The sequence below is a fragment of the Symphodus melops genome (assembly GCF_947650265.1).
Source record: "Symphodus melops genome assembly, chromosome: 7".
Classification (NCBI taxonomy): Eukaryota; Metazoa; Chordata; class Actinopteri; order Labriformes; family Labridae; genus Symphodus; species Symphodus melops.
This window is the reverse complement of record NC_136697.1, coordinates 6,292,742-6,307,604: the sequence shown is the minus strand read 5'-3', so window position 1 is coordinate 6,307,604 and position 14,863 is coordinate 6,292,742. Positions and strand designations below refer to the sequence as shown.

The 14,863-nt window shown below is 42.4% G+C and overlaps 1 protein-coding gene across 11 annotated transcripts in view; it reads right to left on the bottom strand.

The window, feature by feature from the left end:
- astn1 (astrotactin 1) overlaps positions 1 to 14,863 on the bottom strand; it is a 393,364-nt gene that overhangs the window by 52,895 nt on the left and 325,606 nt on the right. For all 11 annotated transcript variants that reach the window (XM_079347778.1, XM_079347781.1, XM_079347782.1 and 8 more), the window contains one exon: positions 350 to 627. In XM_079347778.1, the coding sequence (XP_079203904.1) occupies positions 350 to 627 (278 nt within the window). The remainder of the gene's footprint in view (positions 1 to 349; positions 628 to 14,863) is intronic.

Below are 14,863 nucleotides of genomic sequence, written 5' to 3'. Positions count from 1 at the left end.
CACAGCATGCTGTCAGCAGAGGAAGCCATGACACTTGAATGAGGGACCTGTGAGCTTTATCAAACCTGTTTCATTAAAGGGAATGTTGGCTTTTCACTCTCAGCCTGTCACAAACACATGCTGGGTGTCATTGCTGGGCGCCAGTTAGTACACTGACTGGGTTTTAATGGTCACACAATCATTCTAAATGCCCACTATGAGCTGCTGGCTCTCGTGTCAGGGTGCTTTGATGAAAACTGGTGGAAATGTTAAGTCAGTAAATGCTTCCTTTAGTCATGCAGGTGAAGTAATCCAGTTCAGTAGGATGAAAGAAGATGCATGCCACACACACACACACACACACACACACCTGGTAGGTCTCATTGTTGGACACCAGTTCATAGACAGGTGCAGCCTTGGTGATCTGCAGCAGGACGGGCTCAGACTGCTGTCGGCCTTGTGATCCTCTGGGGCTCATGTGGCAGAGGTGGCAGGAGCGCGGACACTGGCCCTGGCTGGTGCAGTCCATACGGACGCCGGCTGCCATGCGCTTTGCACCCGTGTCCAGCAGGCTGGCGATGTACGCCGGGTAGGTCAGCGTCCTCGGCTCCTTGTCGCGCTCCTCTGACTCTTCAGATGGGGAGTTACCTGACACACAGAGAGAAAAAAACTGGTTGGTTAGCAATCCTAAAAAAAATCAAAATTAGAAAAATCTGAAAATAATTAAAAGCTATAAAGATGAATCATAGTAAAAGATAAAACAATATATACACAAATGAAAGTCATGTTGAAAATATTATGCAAATTTGGTTCTCCCAAATCCAAAGGGAGGAGATGTAGAGGTTTAATTATAAGGTTAGGGAAACAACACAGAGTATGTTCTATCTGCTTTGTATGAACAGCAAAACTACAAAGTGTTCCCATTTTCTCTCTTCTGCACACAGGCAGAAAACAGGAGCAGGAATATGTGGGCTCGAGCTACAGATACAGAGCGCTCAGCATCCCCTCTGGCACATACAATACGAGACCTGCTCTATACAACCAAATGTTTACATTGTGTTTATGTCTCTCCTACATACAGGCTCCCATTGACTTCAATGATTTTTCTCTCCCTGCTCAAGATGTGGGACATTAAACTCCTTAAAACGAGAGAGGCAGTATAAACCAGAACTTTCTTTTCTGCTCGCGTGTTTATTCCAGGAATGATGAGTTGCACACAAGCGAAACTGCAGTTCCTCGAGTGCCCACTTGAGGCCAGCTTCAAAAGCCCCGGGATCACATACACACCCATTCAAAAAAGTCTATTTTTACACCAGAATGTAACATGTTTACAGCCTGGATCAAACACATGAGTGAGGTCTGAACAGCTCATTTGTTGAGACATGCGGCTGTGACTGATCTCTTTTGATTCTATGAAGGATGCGTTGTGTGTAATGAGGCGCCTGGCTAATCTGACTGACAGGTGGCCGTATTGTCACTGTTTGTCAGCGGCATAAGGCCCTCCTCAGCTCCAGCTCTTGACTTGTTTCTAGGTTGGCAGTAATGGACTTTGATACAGCATTTTCAATATGGAAACCACCACAGACGGGCTTCAAGATCCAGAGGGTGATCTTGATGTGAGACCACATCCATGTTTATAGTTCATGGATACAGATATCCATTCCCATGGTTTATAAAGCAGTGCACCAGCTTTCTCAAACTATGCACATGCATTTGTTCACCGTGGGAACAGATTTAAGACAGATTTTTTTTTTATCACCACTGCCTGGGGGGGGGGCTTCATAAAAAAAAACACATAAAAGGGGGAAAAAAGACCCTGAAATAAACTTGTTCACTCTCTGCAGGAAAACAACTGAAAAGCTCACAACAGGATTCTCAAAACATACTGACTGGATAAAATACATTTCCAGAAACTAGTAACTTATTTGTCAAACCACATGGCGGCCTCCAGAATCAATGTTATGGTGGAGGAAGTGCAGACGGAGACATCTTTACTTTTGCTTTATCACGTCTGAAAACATGGCTCCTTCATCATTACAAGTCCACTGAACCGTCCCTCAGGCGCTTTGACTTACACAGCTCAGTGTAATTTTAGAGAAAGACAAAGCCGAGTATCATCCTCACTGTGGTGCAACATCACTGCTGGATCGTTTGACCCGATGACAAGAACACATTTCACTCGTGGCGTTTCGTGCCTTGTAATTTAATTATGTAAGACGTAGATTCCTGAAAAGTTGAGTTCTGCAAAAGTTGACTCAGACCAACTTTTGGATTATGTAAAAATATTAACTGGAATGTTCTTTATAAAATGTATTGCTGAGAGAGAGAGAGAGAGAGAGAGAGAGAGAGAGAGAGAGAGAGTGGGATGTCCACTTGTAAAGGAACTCTGTGAGCAGCGAGAGAGGAAAATATGCTTAATGCAGAACTTTGACACCATTTTTCTTTTTTAAAAGGGGGACTTTTCAGATAACTATTTAGGGAGAGTGCTAGGCTGTGGGCAAACACAAGCAATTTAAAGCTCAAGCACCAATTAAGGAAAAAGCTTGTTGTGCGGGCGGCCCGTGATGGAATACAACTCAACTTTATGAGCCATGGGATGAGGGCACGCGAGCAAGCTCCGAGACCAACACGCACGTGCACCAGAACAAAGGCAAACAGGAAAGTACCACATGAAACCTGGCTCTGCGTGTCTGTTACCTTTCTGTTGTTCGCTGGATGTTTCAATGCAAAAGAATGTCGAAGAGTGCGTTTAATTTTAGTTCATGTTTAAAACAGTGTGGTGACTTTCTCATCAGAGTTTATTGTATTCATGTCAGGGAAGGAAGCACGAATCCTAAACCCTGCCTACCTTCAGAAGAAACACCTCCATGAGCTACACACACACACACACACACACACACACACACACACACACACATTACCAACACACGGCCTCGGAGAGATTAAACACTGCTGCTCATTATTTCTCACACATAACAATTGAAAAATCAACACAACAGCCACTTTAAGAGATTTAAATGGTCTCTGTGGACCGTCACGTGACGATTGTATCTGGATGTGTGTGCGTGCGAGAAACCCTGCATCTGTGTGTTGGTGTGTGTGTACTTTGTGGTTGTCATTAAAAAGAGATTAGAAAGTGCTACACTAACAATATTTAGTGTTTGCTTCTGCGTTGGTCTGTCAGTAATTAACGCCACATTGATTGCACCTCATCTCCAACACGAATAAACAAACACTTCATTTAGTCTAGGCAGTGAGTGAGTCTGTACAGGTTTTACAGATCTGATCCACAGATTTATACCTTTGATTCTACAGCGTAAAGAAGCAGTGCAGCTTCACAGAAAGTCACTATTAAAGGATATAAAGTAGTTTACATACAGTTACATAGAGAAAGTTGAGGAGTTCAGGTTGTGTTGGTTGGTTTGGTGCAGGTCAGAGCTGGCAATGAAGTTAACAGAGAGGGAGAGACCAGATGGAGCAAATCTGGAAATTCTAAATTCATCCCAATAAATCACTCACGCTCCTTACAGACAGTCCTTACAACAGTAATGGAAGGGTGTTATCACCTTGGTTTGGTCCACTAATATTGACAGACAATTAGATACATCCACAGAAACAAATCTGAAGACTTCAGGTCTGAACTGGTCTTCAGTTGTGTATTTGTTTGCGTGTTTTGTGTCTCAGTGTTTATGCAGATGTCTTTATCACGTCACTGATCTTTTTTGTATTTTTATTTGATTTGCATTGCAATAATAACTTATTGGACCTGTTCAATAACATGTCCAACATATCATGCAATGTGTGCATGATAGTGTTCATACATACTTACAGCTTCAACCCTTTACAGGGCACTCATTGAAATACTTTGAAATTCAAAAATTCAACCTCATAGTGTTATTCAGGGACATAACAGAACTTTATTTCTGTTATAACATTTTTCAAAAATTGTAATTTATTAATTGTAATAAACGTTGACAAAGTTACCATATTTGGTTCAAATGCTACAATAGCTTGAAGTGGGAAGAGGGAGAGATAGATATATTGTTCCTCTGGATGTTCTGGTGCATGCATTGACACAAAACCTTCGCCTTCACAGACTCATTCATCTGTGTGTTGAAGAAGATGTCAGCGCTCCTGACCAGCCAAACTTTAATGTGTCCTTGTCAAACTGGCTCGCTTCCCTTTGATCAGCGCCCGTCTCCACTTGTCACCTCCTGGCAGACGGAAATTGAATGTGGCAGATATATTAGGACAGCTGTGGCGCCTTTTAGGGCAAAGAAGATTGGCAATGATTGGTTCAGTTTAGTCTTGGTTTAGTTCTGCAGTGTTCAGTGTCAGCTGGGACCGCGGGGGACGTAGTAATGGACACGCAGCGCAGCCTGAAGGCATCAGCTGCAGCTCTACACTCAGAAACTGTACGTAAAAGGAAAATTCCCACCATCTGATTTAAGGTAAAAGTTTACAGGTATTTAATGTGACTTGGTAAAGCATAAGTCACCACGTTTCTTTCTCATACATGGACACGAGTGGTTTTGGGCTGCACAAAGTGTAGTTTCCTTCCAGATCAGTTCAAATGGCCCTCGAGGAGTCTCCGTAAAAAGCCTCCTGTGACCACTTAGAGTCACAGAGACTCATGAGGAGCCACTCTGGACTCACCAGACCAGCTCCTCTGGAGCGGACGCTTTCATAAGCTTCCTCACAGACGACTTTATGGTCTTCTGTATCGGATGTGTGTATTTAAACGTGTGTGAGCGTGACAAATGATCATCCGTGTGAGTTTCAGGAGGAAAGAGAAAAGAGCTGACCTTTCAAAGGCACAAAGAGGATATGGGTGAGTGCATGAAAGTATACTGTTATCTCAATTCCAACCACTATTCCTCCCAAGGTTAACTATGCTTGTGTCCCTGAGATAAAAAGAAAAAAGTGATTCTATCAAGCACTTTCGTTGCATTTTTCTATCACTAAAGAAAAACAAAAGAGCTCGATACTCGACTTCAAAACAGTGTAACATCTCCCAGCTTCTGTCTTTGCCAGCCGTTCTTCGTCTCTTTTTGCAGCTTCTCCTCTCCCTCTCTTTCTCTCTCTCTCGCTCTCTCTCACTTTGTCTCTTACACACACAAGAGCACAATCACACCTCTTTTTTTTTTGAAGATTTATGTTTGGGCTTTTTGTGCCTTTATTGAGGAGATAGGACAGTGGATAGAGATAGAAACCAGGGAGAGAGAGTGGGGATCGACATGCAGGAAAGGAACCACAGGCCGGATCCGAACCCGGGCCGCCCGCGTTGAGGACTATTAGCCACCACTGTGCCCACCAGTGCTCCAATCACACCATTTTTCTGAATGCAAATAGACATGGCCTTGGTGTGAGGTAAAAAAAACAAAAACAAAAAAAGCTGTAATCTAATATTCCTTCTCTGCTAAAACATGAAAAACATTTTTTCTTCTCTCACATTTTCTCACACTTTCACTGCTTTTGCAATCTCGCCATGAATAGTCTGAAAGGTGCCGTCGCACACTTATCTAAGCCTGTAAACTGCTGTCAGCTTCAACCCACGCACAGAAACACCTGCTTTAAGAGAAGCCTAATGAGTAGCAGCAAACTGCTGTGAAGAAAATAGATCATACGCTTACAATATGCAAGCGCACAAACACAAGACTCATTGAAAGTCATTTGTCTTCTGTGGAGTCTCACAGGGAAAAAACAAAATACAGTAAAGCAAACTCCAAATCCTCTCACTTCACGTCCAGAAACTCAAATTGGAAGCCGAGTTTTTCCAGACTCGGCCTGAAGTATATCAGGGTCGACTTACTTACTTACTTATTAGGAAAAAAAAACTTGAGCGATGTCAGAGTGATCAAAATGTGTTCAGAAATGTGCAGTCATTCAGAAAACTGCAGCACGCTTCTTTACATGTCCAACACGGAGGAGACGTCACCTGTTACAGCAAAGTACCATGGCGTCAGTATCAGAGGCGCTGCTCGTCAACAACAGGCAGGGCAGGAAACTGTTTGGGGTCTCAGATCAGTATAGGAGACCCCTGAAGGCTGACAAACCTTCAAAATGTGCACGATGACAGTTTGAAAAACCCTCCCTAACGGAGGCTCCATCTGACAGCACTCACTCGTCTTGCCCTGCATTAATGCTGAGAAAACCAACGTTCATGAAAGTGGTGAATAATAAAGTGATACCTCTTATTCTGCTGCAACAGTGTTTATTCGTTTTTTTTATAATTCAGTTATTCCTTCATTTAATAGCACATTTTAAAAAAGAAATAATGGCTTGTTTAGAGAAAAAGTACAGTTTCAGTAAGCCTGTCGTCATGGTGAGGGTTAACTTATTCCAACACCAGGCTTGAACATGGCTTGAAAAGCAATCTTTGAAACCAGCTGAGGCCTAATTGCCTTCCTAACTGTAAACACAGGACAGATGCATGATGGGTAACGTGCAGCCTGAGCATTTATTAGTCTGTGACTTGATCCATGTGTGTGTGTGTGTGTGTCGGTATGAAGCTGGGGATTTGGGGCGGCTTTGACCCGTGCCGTACCGTGTGGAATGACTCATCCTCTCTATAGTACACAACAGATGGAGCTCAGAGAGATTCAGATTCATATAATACCTCTGCATCCATCCTGGGCCTTCCACCCACACTCGCCAGTGAGTGAAAACTCCTCTTCATCCTCCGCTGACTGACTCAAGTCTGTCCTCCTGTTTATAGAAATATTCTTTCAAGTCTATAAATGTTTACGGCAGAGAGAGAGGGACGAGAAGACAGAGGGAGAGGAAGCTGGACGAAAGTATGTAATCTTCTGATATTTGCGTTACATTTGCGTTTTTTTTTTCTTCTCTCAGTCTTAATTTCCTGCCCTTTGCAAGCCCCGCTTCCTCTCCATTACATCGCCTTTTATCCGACCTCTTTGTGAAACGTTGACTCATTAAACCATCATTCATCTTTGTGATCAAAGAGATGTGATTTTAGCCCCTGACACCATCCGCCTCATTTTTTAAAGGAGGCTTTTAAAACTAAATGCCTGACTTGACACCTCTGCGTCTCCCAGCGTGAACTCATCTCTCCTCCATCCTGTGTGGAATAATACCACTGACTCCAGTAATTGGGATGTACTCAATTGTAGCCACTAGATGGTGCTAGTGGATCATCGACATGGCAGCAGCAGCCGCGAGCTCTGCAAACAGGAGATATGAATGTGCATGCTCAACAGTGTACAGCAGACAAAAGCAGGGCAAATCATACCTAACCTTTTAAATGTGCTCAGTTGAGATGAACATTATATGGTTATGGAATGCAATCATGAGCTCCCGCTGATCTGAGAGCGTTGGAAATCAAAGCAGGCAGCAGCCTTGTAAATGGGAAAGCAGTGAGACGGAAAACTGCATTTAAAAAAAAAAAGAAAAAAGAAAAAAAAGAGGGCGAGTCTGCGAGTGATCACGCCTTTCGAATTTAGAGGAGAGAAAAGATAAACAGAATCAGAGGCAGCAAAGAGGAAACTAAATGAGACGCAGATAAACAACACTGTGGGCATGCTGCACCGTCTTCTGTGTGAAACATCCAAAGTGCCAAACCTGCAGAAGGGAAATACATCGGAGAGCTTTAACAAACACATTCGTGCGAAAGCGCAAATCTTCTTAGATGTGTCGTGCAGTTTTGCATGTGTGCATATGTGCAAGTGTTAAAGCAACATTTTTCCATGCAGCCATGTGCAGCTTGTACCTGATAATGCATGGCAGCAGGGCGACGCTCTGCTGGTAGCAGAGTTAAAGTGAATGTTTAAATAAACAGTGTGCATCTTTCTGTGGACCGCCGAAAACCTCGCTGAGATTCTGCATGATTGGTTCTGGATACGAAAAAGGTGAGGCAACTGGAAGGACTTTGTTGTTGTTGTTGTTGTTGTTGTGTGTGTGTGTGTGTGTGTGTGTTTGTAGATGTGTGTTTGTGTGAAAGAGAGATGAGAGAGAGGATTTTGAGTCAGTGTGTGTTTTTGTGCAAGTGAGAAACTGATAAGTTGAATTGACTGACAGAGAGAGAAATGTGTGTGTGTGTGTGTGTGTGTGTGTGTGTGTGTGTGTGGTGTGGGAGGATATGGATTAGCATGTGTACGCTTGGCAGTGTGATAACACTTGGACTCCCTAGCGAATCTGTGTCAGCCGCACAATCAGCCACTTCAACAACACAATCGACGCTGACTCACAAACTCCCGAGCAGGAGACGTCATAAGAGATGTCTATAGGCAGATACAAACAAACCCACTATAGAGAGATGGAAGCTGTGGCACCGCATTAACAATAACTGCATGATTGATCGTTTACCTGAACGCATCAGAGTTGTTGGGCAAGACAATCAAACCTTCCTGCTAACTGGCTGACCTGCAGGACCAAACACGTTTCCCTGATGTATCAACTTATGCATCACTAATTTACTGTTGTAGCAGCTCATTAACCTGGAATTTATCACTAACCTCACATTAAGGACTTAGTAATGGGGAAAGAATGAAGCTGGGGGAACGATTATGGCCATTAAGAATGTGTACACTGGTGAAGAATGGACTTTAGCATCGTGTAGTGGTTATGATCACTGAGCTGTCTGCAAATCTCGGTGGCTTTATTTTTCTAAAAACAGAAGACATGTAGAGCTCATTCACTGAAATGATGGGTTGTTGTTTTTTTTTCTCAGAATGAGAAAATACATCATGATAGTAAATGGACTTAGCTTGTTTACAAACAAATTGGTCCAACATCCAAATACTAACACATTCATTGAACACTGAAAAGACACATGATGAAAATGTTAAAGGGACTTGAGCTTGTACAGAGATGCAGTAGCTGGGGATGAACCCCCGACAGTCCGGATGAGAGACACATATTGTTTCACATATTATTGACGTATTTGCATACTGCTTCTTTATATTTTATAACCTCAAACCTATATACCTTATATCTTTATGCTTACATGTTGTGGATGAAGGAGCCATTGAAATATATGATAATGATAAGGATAATCTTTATTGATCCCCCAATGGGGGAAATTTGGGTTACAGCAGGTTGAAGGTTCAAGGTTGTCTTTATTATCCCTCCAAGAGAACAATTTGTTTTCCAGTATTTCTGAAAATACCACAGTTTCAGGGATTCAAAATAACAATGTAGAAAATTACATATGTTGTACCCAAGAGGTTTCATATTTTCCTCCTTTTCAACAAGTTTCAGAGCCTAGTAAGTCTCAGAGCCTAACACACGTGTGTGAAGTGTCTTTTTATAAATCCACTCTGATCCTGTATTTGATCATGTCTACAAACCCCTCTATTTCAGCCCTGCTCAGAACAGGCTGTTTCTGTGTCTGTCGCTTTAAATATGTAAATGAGCTGTGTCTGGTCACGCCCCCTCTCTTTGGGCGTCTCAGTCTTTCTCACTCCATGTCCTATTGTTTACGCTGAGAAGGCAGACTCAGAGGGGAGAACAAACACCTAGCTGTGGGAGTGTCACCCACCTGGGGGAGGAGCTACTGCCCTTTGTGATGTCATAAAGGCAAAATCTCCAAATGACCTGTTTGTGCACACATTTTCTGAAAAGTGGAGCAGGCAGAAGACAGAGAAGATGGACTTTTTTCATAGTTGGTAGACAGACTAGGTAGAGTGTATTCTGCCTCACATGTGACCTTTAAGTTAATATTTGCTTTAATCTGTCATGAAGGCATCAGTTTTAATTTCAGTTTGTTTCATGACCAGATAAAAAGATTCTCACAGAAATGAAAAGTCAGATTTTGCTTTTGAAGCTGCGTGGACACTGTTGATAGTTGCCATCAGTGTTGCTCACAGGGTTGCTCTTGAGTTCAGCATTTACGTGTGACAGGTTGCTGACTGATCCGTGTGTCACCATCACAACGTCTGGTGTGTTCGCTGCAGGTCACGTATGCTAAACACTCTCCTGAGCTCAGTGCTGGGCCATCTGAACTCCTAGTGCATCGTTCATAATAAGAAAAGATGGAGTTGGCACTGGTTTACGTTGCACAAACATATAAAAGCTACCCATAAAACCTGATTGAGCTTTTAAACGCCCATATAAAAACAGATTTCTTCAATCAGCTTCCAACAGCGTGCATATAAACAAACACAAACATATACTTTTCTGCCAAATGATCTCGATTTGAGTTTCTGCCTGGGATAATGGTGCTGATTTGATGTGAATGGTGCTCAGTTGGAAACAGATGAACTGAGGTAACTTTGAAGGCGTAGTTCATGTTGTAAGCCCACAATCAAAACCCGGGGACCTCGTGGTTACAATCCTACCTTTAGAGCTGTATTGTCTTGATCATACATGCAGATCCAGTGGACTGTATCTGCACGTTATATTTCTATCCTGTCACCAACATTTCCTCCCTGTACCGACTACTGACTGCATATGGAAAATACGTTTCATTATCATAGCTGGATTACCTTCACGACATGCCTTTTATACTGCTAGACTCCTTTATGAACCAAGGTCTCAGCACACAACAAACCATTCAATATGTGAACATGGTACTATACAGAGGCGAGCATTCAAAATCCTTCTCCCATTGTGGCTGTGGAATCATACCATTTGGTGAAAAGAAGATAAAATATGGTATGATTACAGAGATAGAACAGTGATGTCGTCTTTAAGTGCAGCATCAGTTTGTATCGCTTTCTGGCAATGAAATATTTCCTCTAGCCTGCTTTTATGACTTTCAATACCATGTAAGAAAAACTGAATCGAAATGCCAAAAGTTCAAGTAAAAACAGGCTTAAAGTGGAAAAGGTTTAAAGACATGAATCAATATAGAGAAGGTGCAATATAGGCTGATGGGAAGGACTTTTTTCAAATAAATTTTGGCTTGCAAAAGAAAATCTATATCCCTTTCTCGTGTGTGGATCGATGGATAAGAAGGATGGAAAATATCTGATCTTACATCACAGCCGAGAAACCTCAAAACCTAAAGTTCTCCTTCAACATGGCTTTAATGCAACAATGCACCCCCCCCCCCCGTTCTACCTTTGCAGACCATCACAGACAAGCTGAGCTGAGGCGAGTCCTTCGATCTGCCTTATCTGGCTTCATCTGACCCACCTACATCACAACACACACACACACACACACACACACACACTGGTGTATCAGCAGACAGGGGCTCAGTAAGCCTTGATGGAAGCGTTATGTTTTAAGCAGTGTGCAGAGCATGGCGGCCCGTGAGCAGCAGACGCTGTTTGTCTAAGTGCTGATTAGGGCTGCTGACCGCAGCCTGACAGGACCATTAGTGACATCTCCTTCATGGGCGCTGAAGGGCCGGGTAATGCTGTCTGTCCGTCAACGTGCTTCTCTTCATGTTCTCTGTACATGTTCATCAGCTTCACTTACTCTGTCGTCTCCTCCTTCATTATGCATGACTGTCTGCGAGGTTTCGCAGCTGTCCAGCAGGATCCGCTGTACATGAATGTTTCCTTAATCATCAAAGCCTCAAGTGTTCAGGTAATGTCTGGATACATCTAGAACCCATCACACATAGCGGGAAGCTGGGAAGCTGGGAATCGAACCCCTGGGACAGCAACCCCAATGATTTAGCAATTGATTAAAGGGATACTTCACCCATTTGCATGAAGCTGTGTATCATTAGAAACATGGTAGTAGTGTTGAATGGTCGTGAATCCAGCCCTCATTTTGCCCTGAGACGAGATTGGAGATTGGATTCACAACCATTCAACACTACTACCATATTTCTAATGATACACAGCTTCATGCAAATGGGTGAAGTATCCCTTTAAATATAACCATCACAAGTCAGATGGAAACCCAGAATACAAAACAGCCTCTAATCAAGGGATTATTATAGTGAGCATCAGTTTAGTATGAATAATGAAGAAACAACTTCCTTAAAAAGAGAGAAGTCAAACTCACTCTGGTTTTCTTGTTCTTAGCTCTGTGTTCACAGACAGGTGTTGCTTCCTTCAGCATGTTCATGTTTCACTCCGAAACTTTTATGGCTGTATTTTATGAGACCTGATTTTACCTGGCAGGGTTTCTGCCTTTTAACGAGACGTTTCGTTCTTGCCACTATAACTTTTGCTAAATGTTGCTAAATGCTAAACTCGCGATGGATTAACATACCGTCTTTGTAATATATCAACGAGTAAGGTCTGTTTACCTTCTTTTTGTAAAGTGTCTCGAGATAACATTTATTATGAATCGGTGCTATACAAATCAAGATTGATTGATTAGGTTGATGTTTTATTTTTTAGGAGACATGCTGCCAGTCTCTGTTCAGAATGAAGTGCTTTGCAGAGATTGTGTGGTTCCAGTTTAGCTAGCAGCATACCAAACTGGACCACCACACCTTGAAGCAATCTGGATAATTTTGCATAGACAGGTGAAAGTCTTCAGACTCAGCGTGCAACGATTTTATTCGATAACCAATTAAAAAAATCTGAAAACAATTGACTCAGTGTTCAAAGACCTTAAGATTGACCAACTTAATGATCATCGTCTGGACTCTGGAGTAACACCGGAAACCTCTTTCAGTATCTGCTGATTTCTGCTGCAAGTATACATTTAGGGAAGGGCTCTGTGACACTCAGGCATTGTCGTAAACATCATTTTAAGGAAACACTGTCAACAATTAAAACATCAGACATATTGCAAGCCTGTGAGCACAATCACCGCTTTGATTTCTACCTCTCTTTTTTCTCTGTCTCTGTCCTTTGTTCCTCTCTTCCTGTCTCGCCTCATCTGCTGATCAACCTGGAACCCGGTGTGCTTGTTGAGAGATTTTCACCAGGCGATTTATCAATTTCTGCTCCTGCATGCTTCACAGTCAAACATTACACCACAGGCCCTTTTTCCTCTCACAGATCTGTGAAGTTTTCTGGAGCAGTGTGAGCTCGCCTGCTACTAAAGACCAGAGTAATGTAGTGTAGCAAAATGTTCCTTAGCTGATGGTGAGCTCCAGTCTGTTTCTGCTGCACGTCTGTATGGGGGGAGGGGGAGCTTTAATGAACCTGAAAACCAGGATTCAGACTGCTGAATGAGGTGTAATGGAGTTAAAAAAAAGAAACTGCTGGTGGTTGAGAGAGGACATGAATCACGTCTAGAAAAGGCCAGGTTTGCATCAGTGGAGTAGCAGCACCTGAGACTTTACAAGCTGTCAGTGACTTCAAAAGAACTCCTCTTTGACTGATGACCTTTTCTGTCTGCTGGATCTTATATGCAGCACGATGAACTTCAGACTTCATGTCTGCGTGTTTAATTCAAAAACTTTCATTTTACATTCTGTTTTACTGCAGTCATGTACGTCTTACATCCTGTTTAGAGAGAACAGGACTTTTTATCTGCACGCTCAGTATTTCTTTTTTTTTTTCCACTTTTATCCCAGGCTGTGATATTAAATAATACTAATAGAGTTTGCTTTAACATTTCCTTTTGAACCTTGCAGTGCGATCAGCACTAAAAAACCCAAAGGAAAATTTAAACAATATCAACTTTCTGGCTATTTTTATGTACGGAAACAATTATTTATTTTACATTATAAAACAGAGAACAAATGATTATATCGCCAAGCTCGAAATCCCGTCTCAGTCTAACTTTACGTTGGACGCTACATCGTGCCCACCTCATGTCAGCTACGTGGCTTTTAAAAAATTCACCTGTCGTACAGTATGAGCCAGTGATGGCAATAACTAATCAGACCTATTTCTTTTTTTGTACCAGACTGTAAACATGTACGCTGTAAAATATGCTTTCTTGCCTGTGGTGTGTACAGTATGTGACTTCCTGTGTTCCTGCAGCCAGCCTCAAGCCGACACTCGAGGAACTACAGGATTTGGCACGTTTGCATTGGCTTTATTTTTCAAGACCGGAGGTTTCCGTTTGGTTTTAAAACAACACTATTTCATTTTGGTGAGCTTTGGCGCACACTGCAGGTCTGCGAGTGTAACTGCACTTTAATCAAATACACCGTACTCTTACGGCTCCCCTTCATAGACCACGTTTATATGTTGGGACTCAAAGAGGAACTCTTCGTCTAAGACTAAACTCTTAACGAAAGGTTTTATGATCGTGTATCAAAACGCTTCCTGTTTCCTTTGAGTGTGAGTGCAGCGTATAGTGATTCTGTACTGACAGCATTATTTGACAGGCAAAACAGACAGACTCTGCAATAGTTTTACCACACTATAAGATCTAATACGAGACTCTTTGTTGTACCCTGGGGGAAATGTTGTCTAGGACTCAAAGTGCTGCTAAACATTCAGCTGCTTCCACTAGAATCAATAGAATAATAATAATAAAAAAAACAATAAAAAAAAATCCACATGTAAACAGAAAGGCACATAACAATGCACTACAACTGCATCTGCAAAATGCAGCATGAGAGATAACATAGCAAACGGTAAGAAAATGTGAAATCATATCGAACACCATAATGCTATTTCACAACCCACGCAGCCTTACCAAACATTCAGGCTTTTGATTGACGTGGGAACAGAATAGTGTTGTGTGTTCTGCCTGGAAGCGAGAAACTGATACTCAGAGTGCAGGATGTGAAACGGGTCGGACAACGCTCGGTGCCAGTCTGAGAACAGACTGCTCATATATTGACTGTAGGTCGACATTTTGCACTGTGGTAGCGTTTCTCTACAAGGAAGCACATTTCAACAGAACACCAGGTTGGACAATGTGAGAGGTCAAAGAACCGGACTGACAAGGTGCAATCTTTACTCCAGTCCAGCTTCTTAATCTGCCACTCTCTCTTTTTCTCTAAGTCTCAGCCATTGTATCAAACAGTACAGAGACAGACTGCTTCCTTGTCAGCTGAAGGCGGGTGTGTAACCAGTCTATAGATGTGTAGATCATCGACATTCAACTA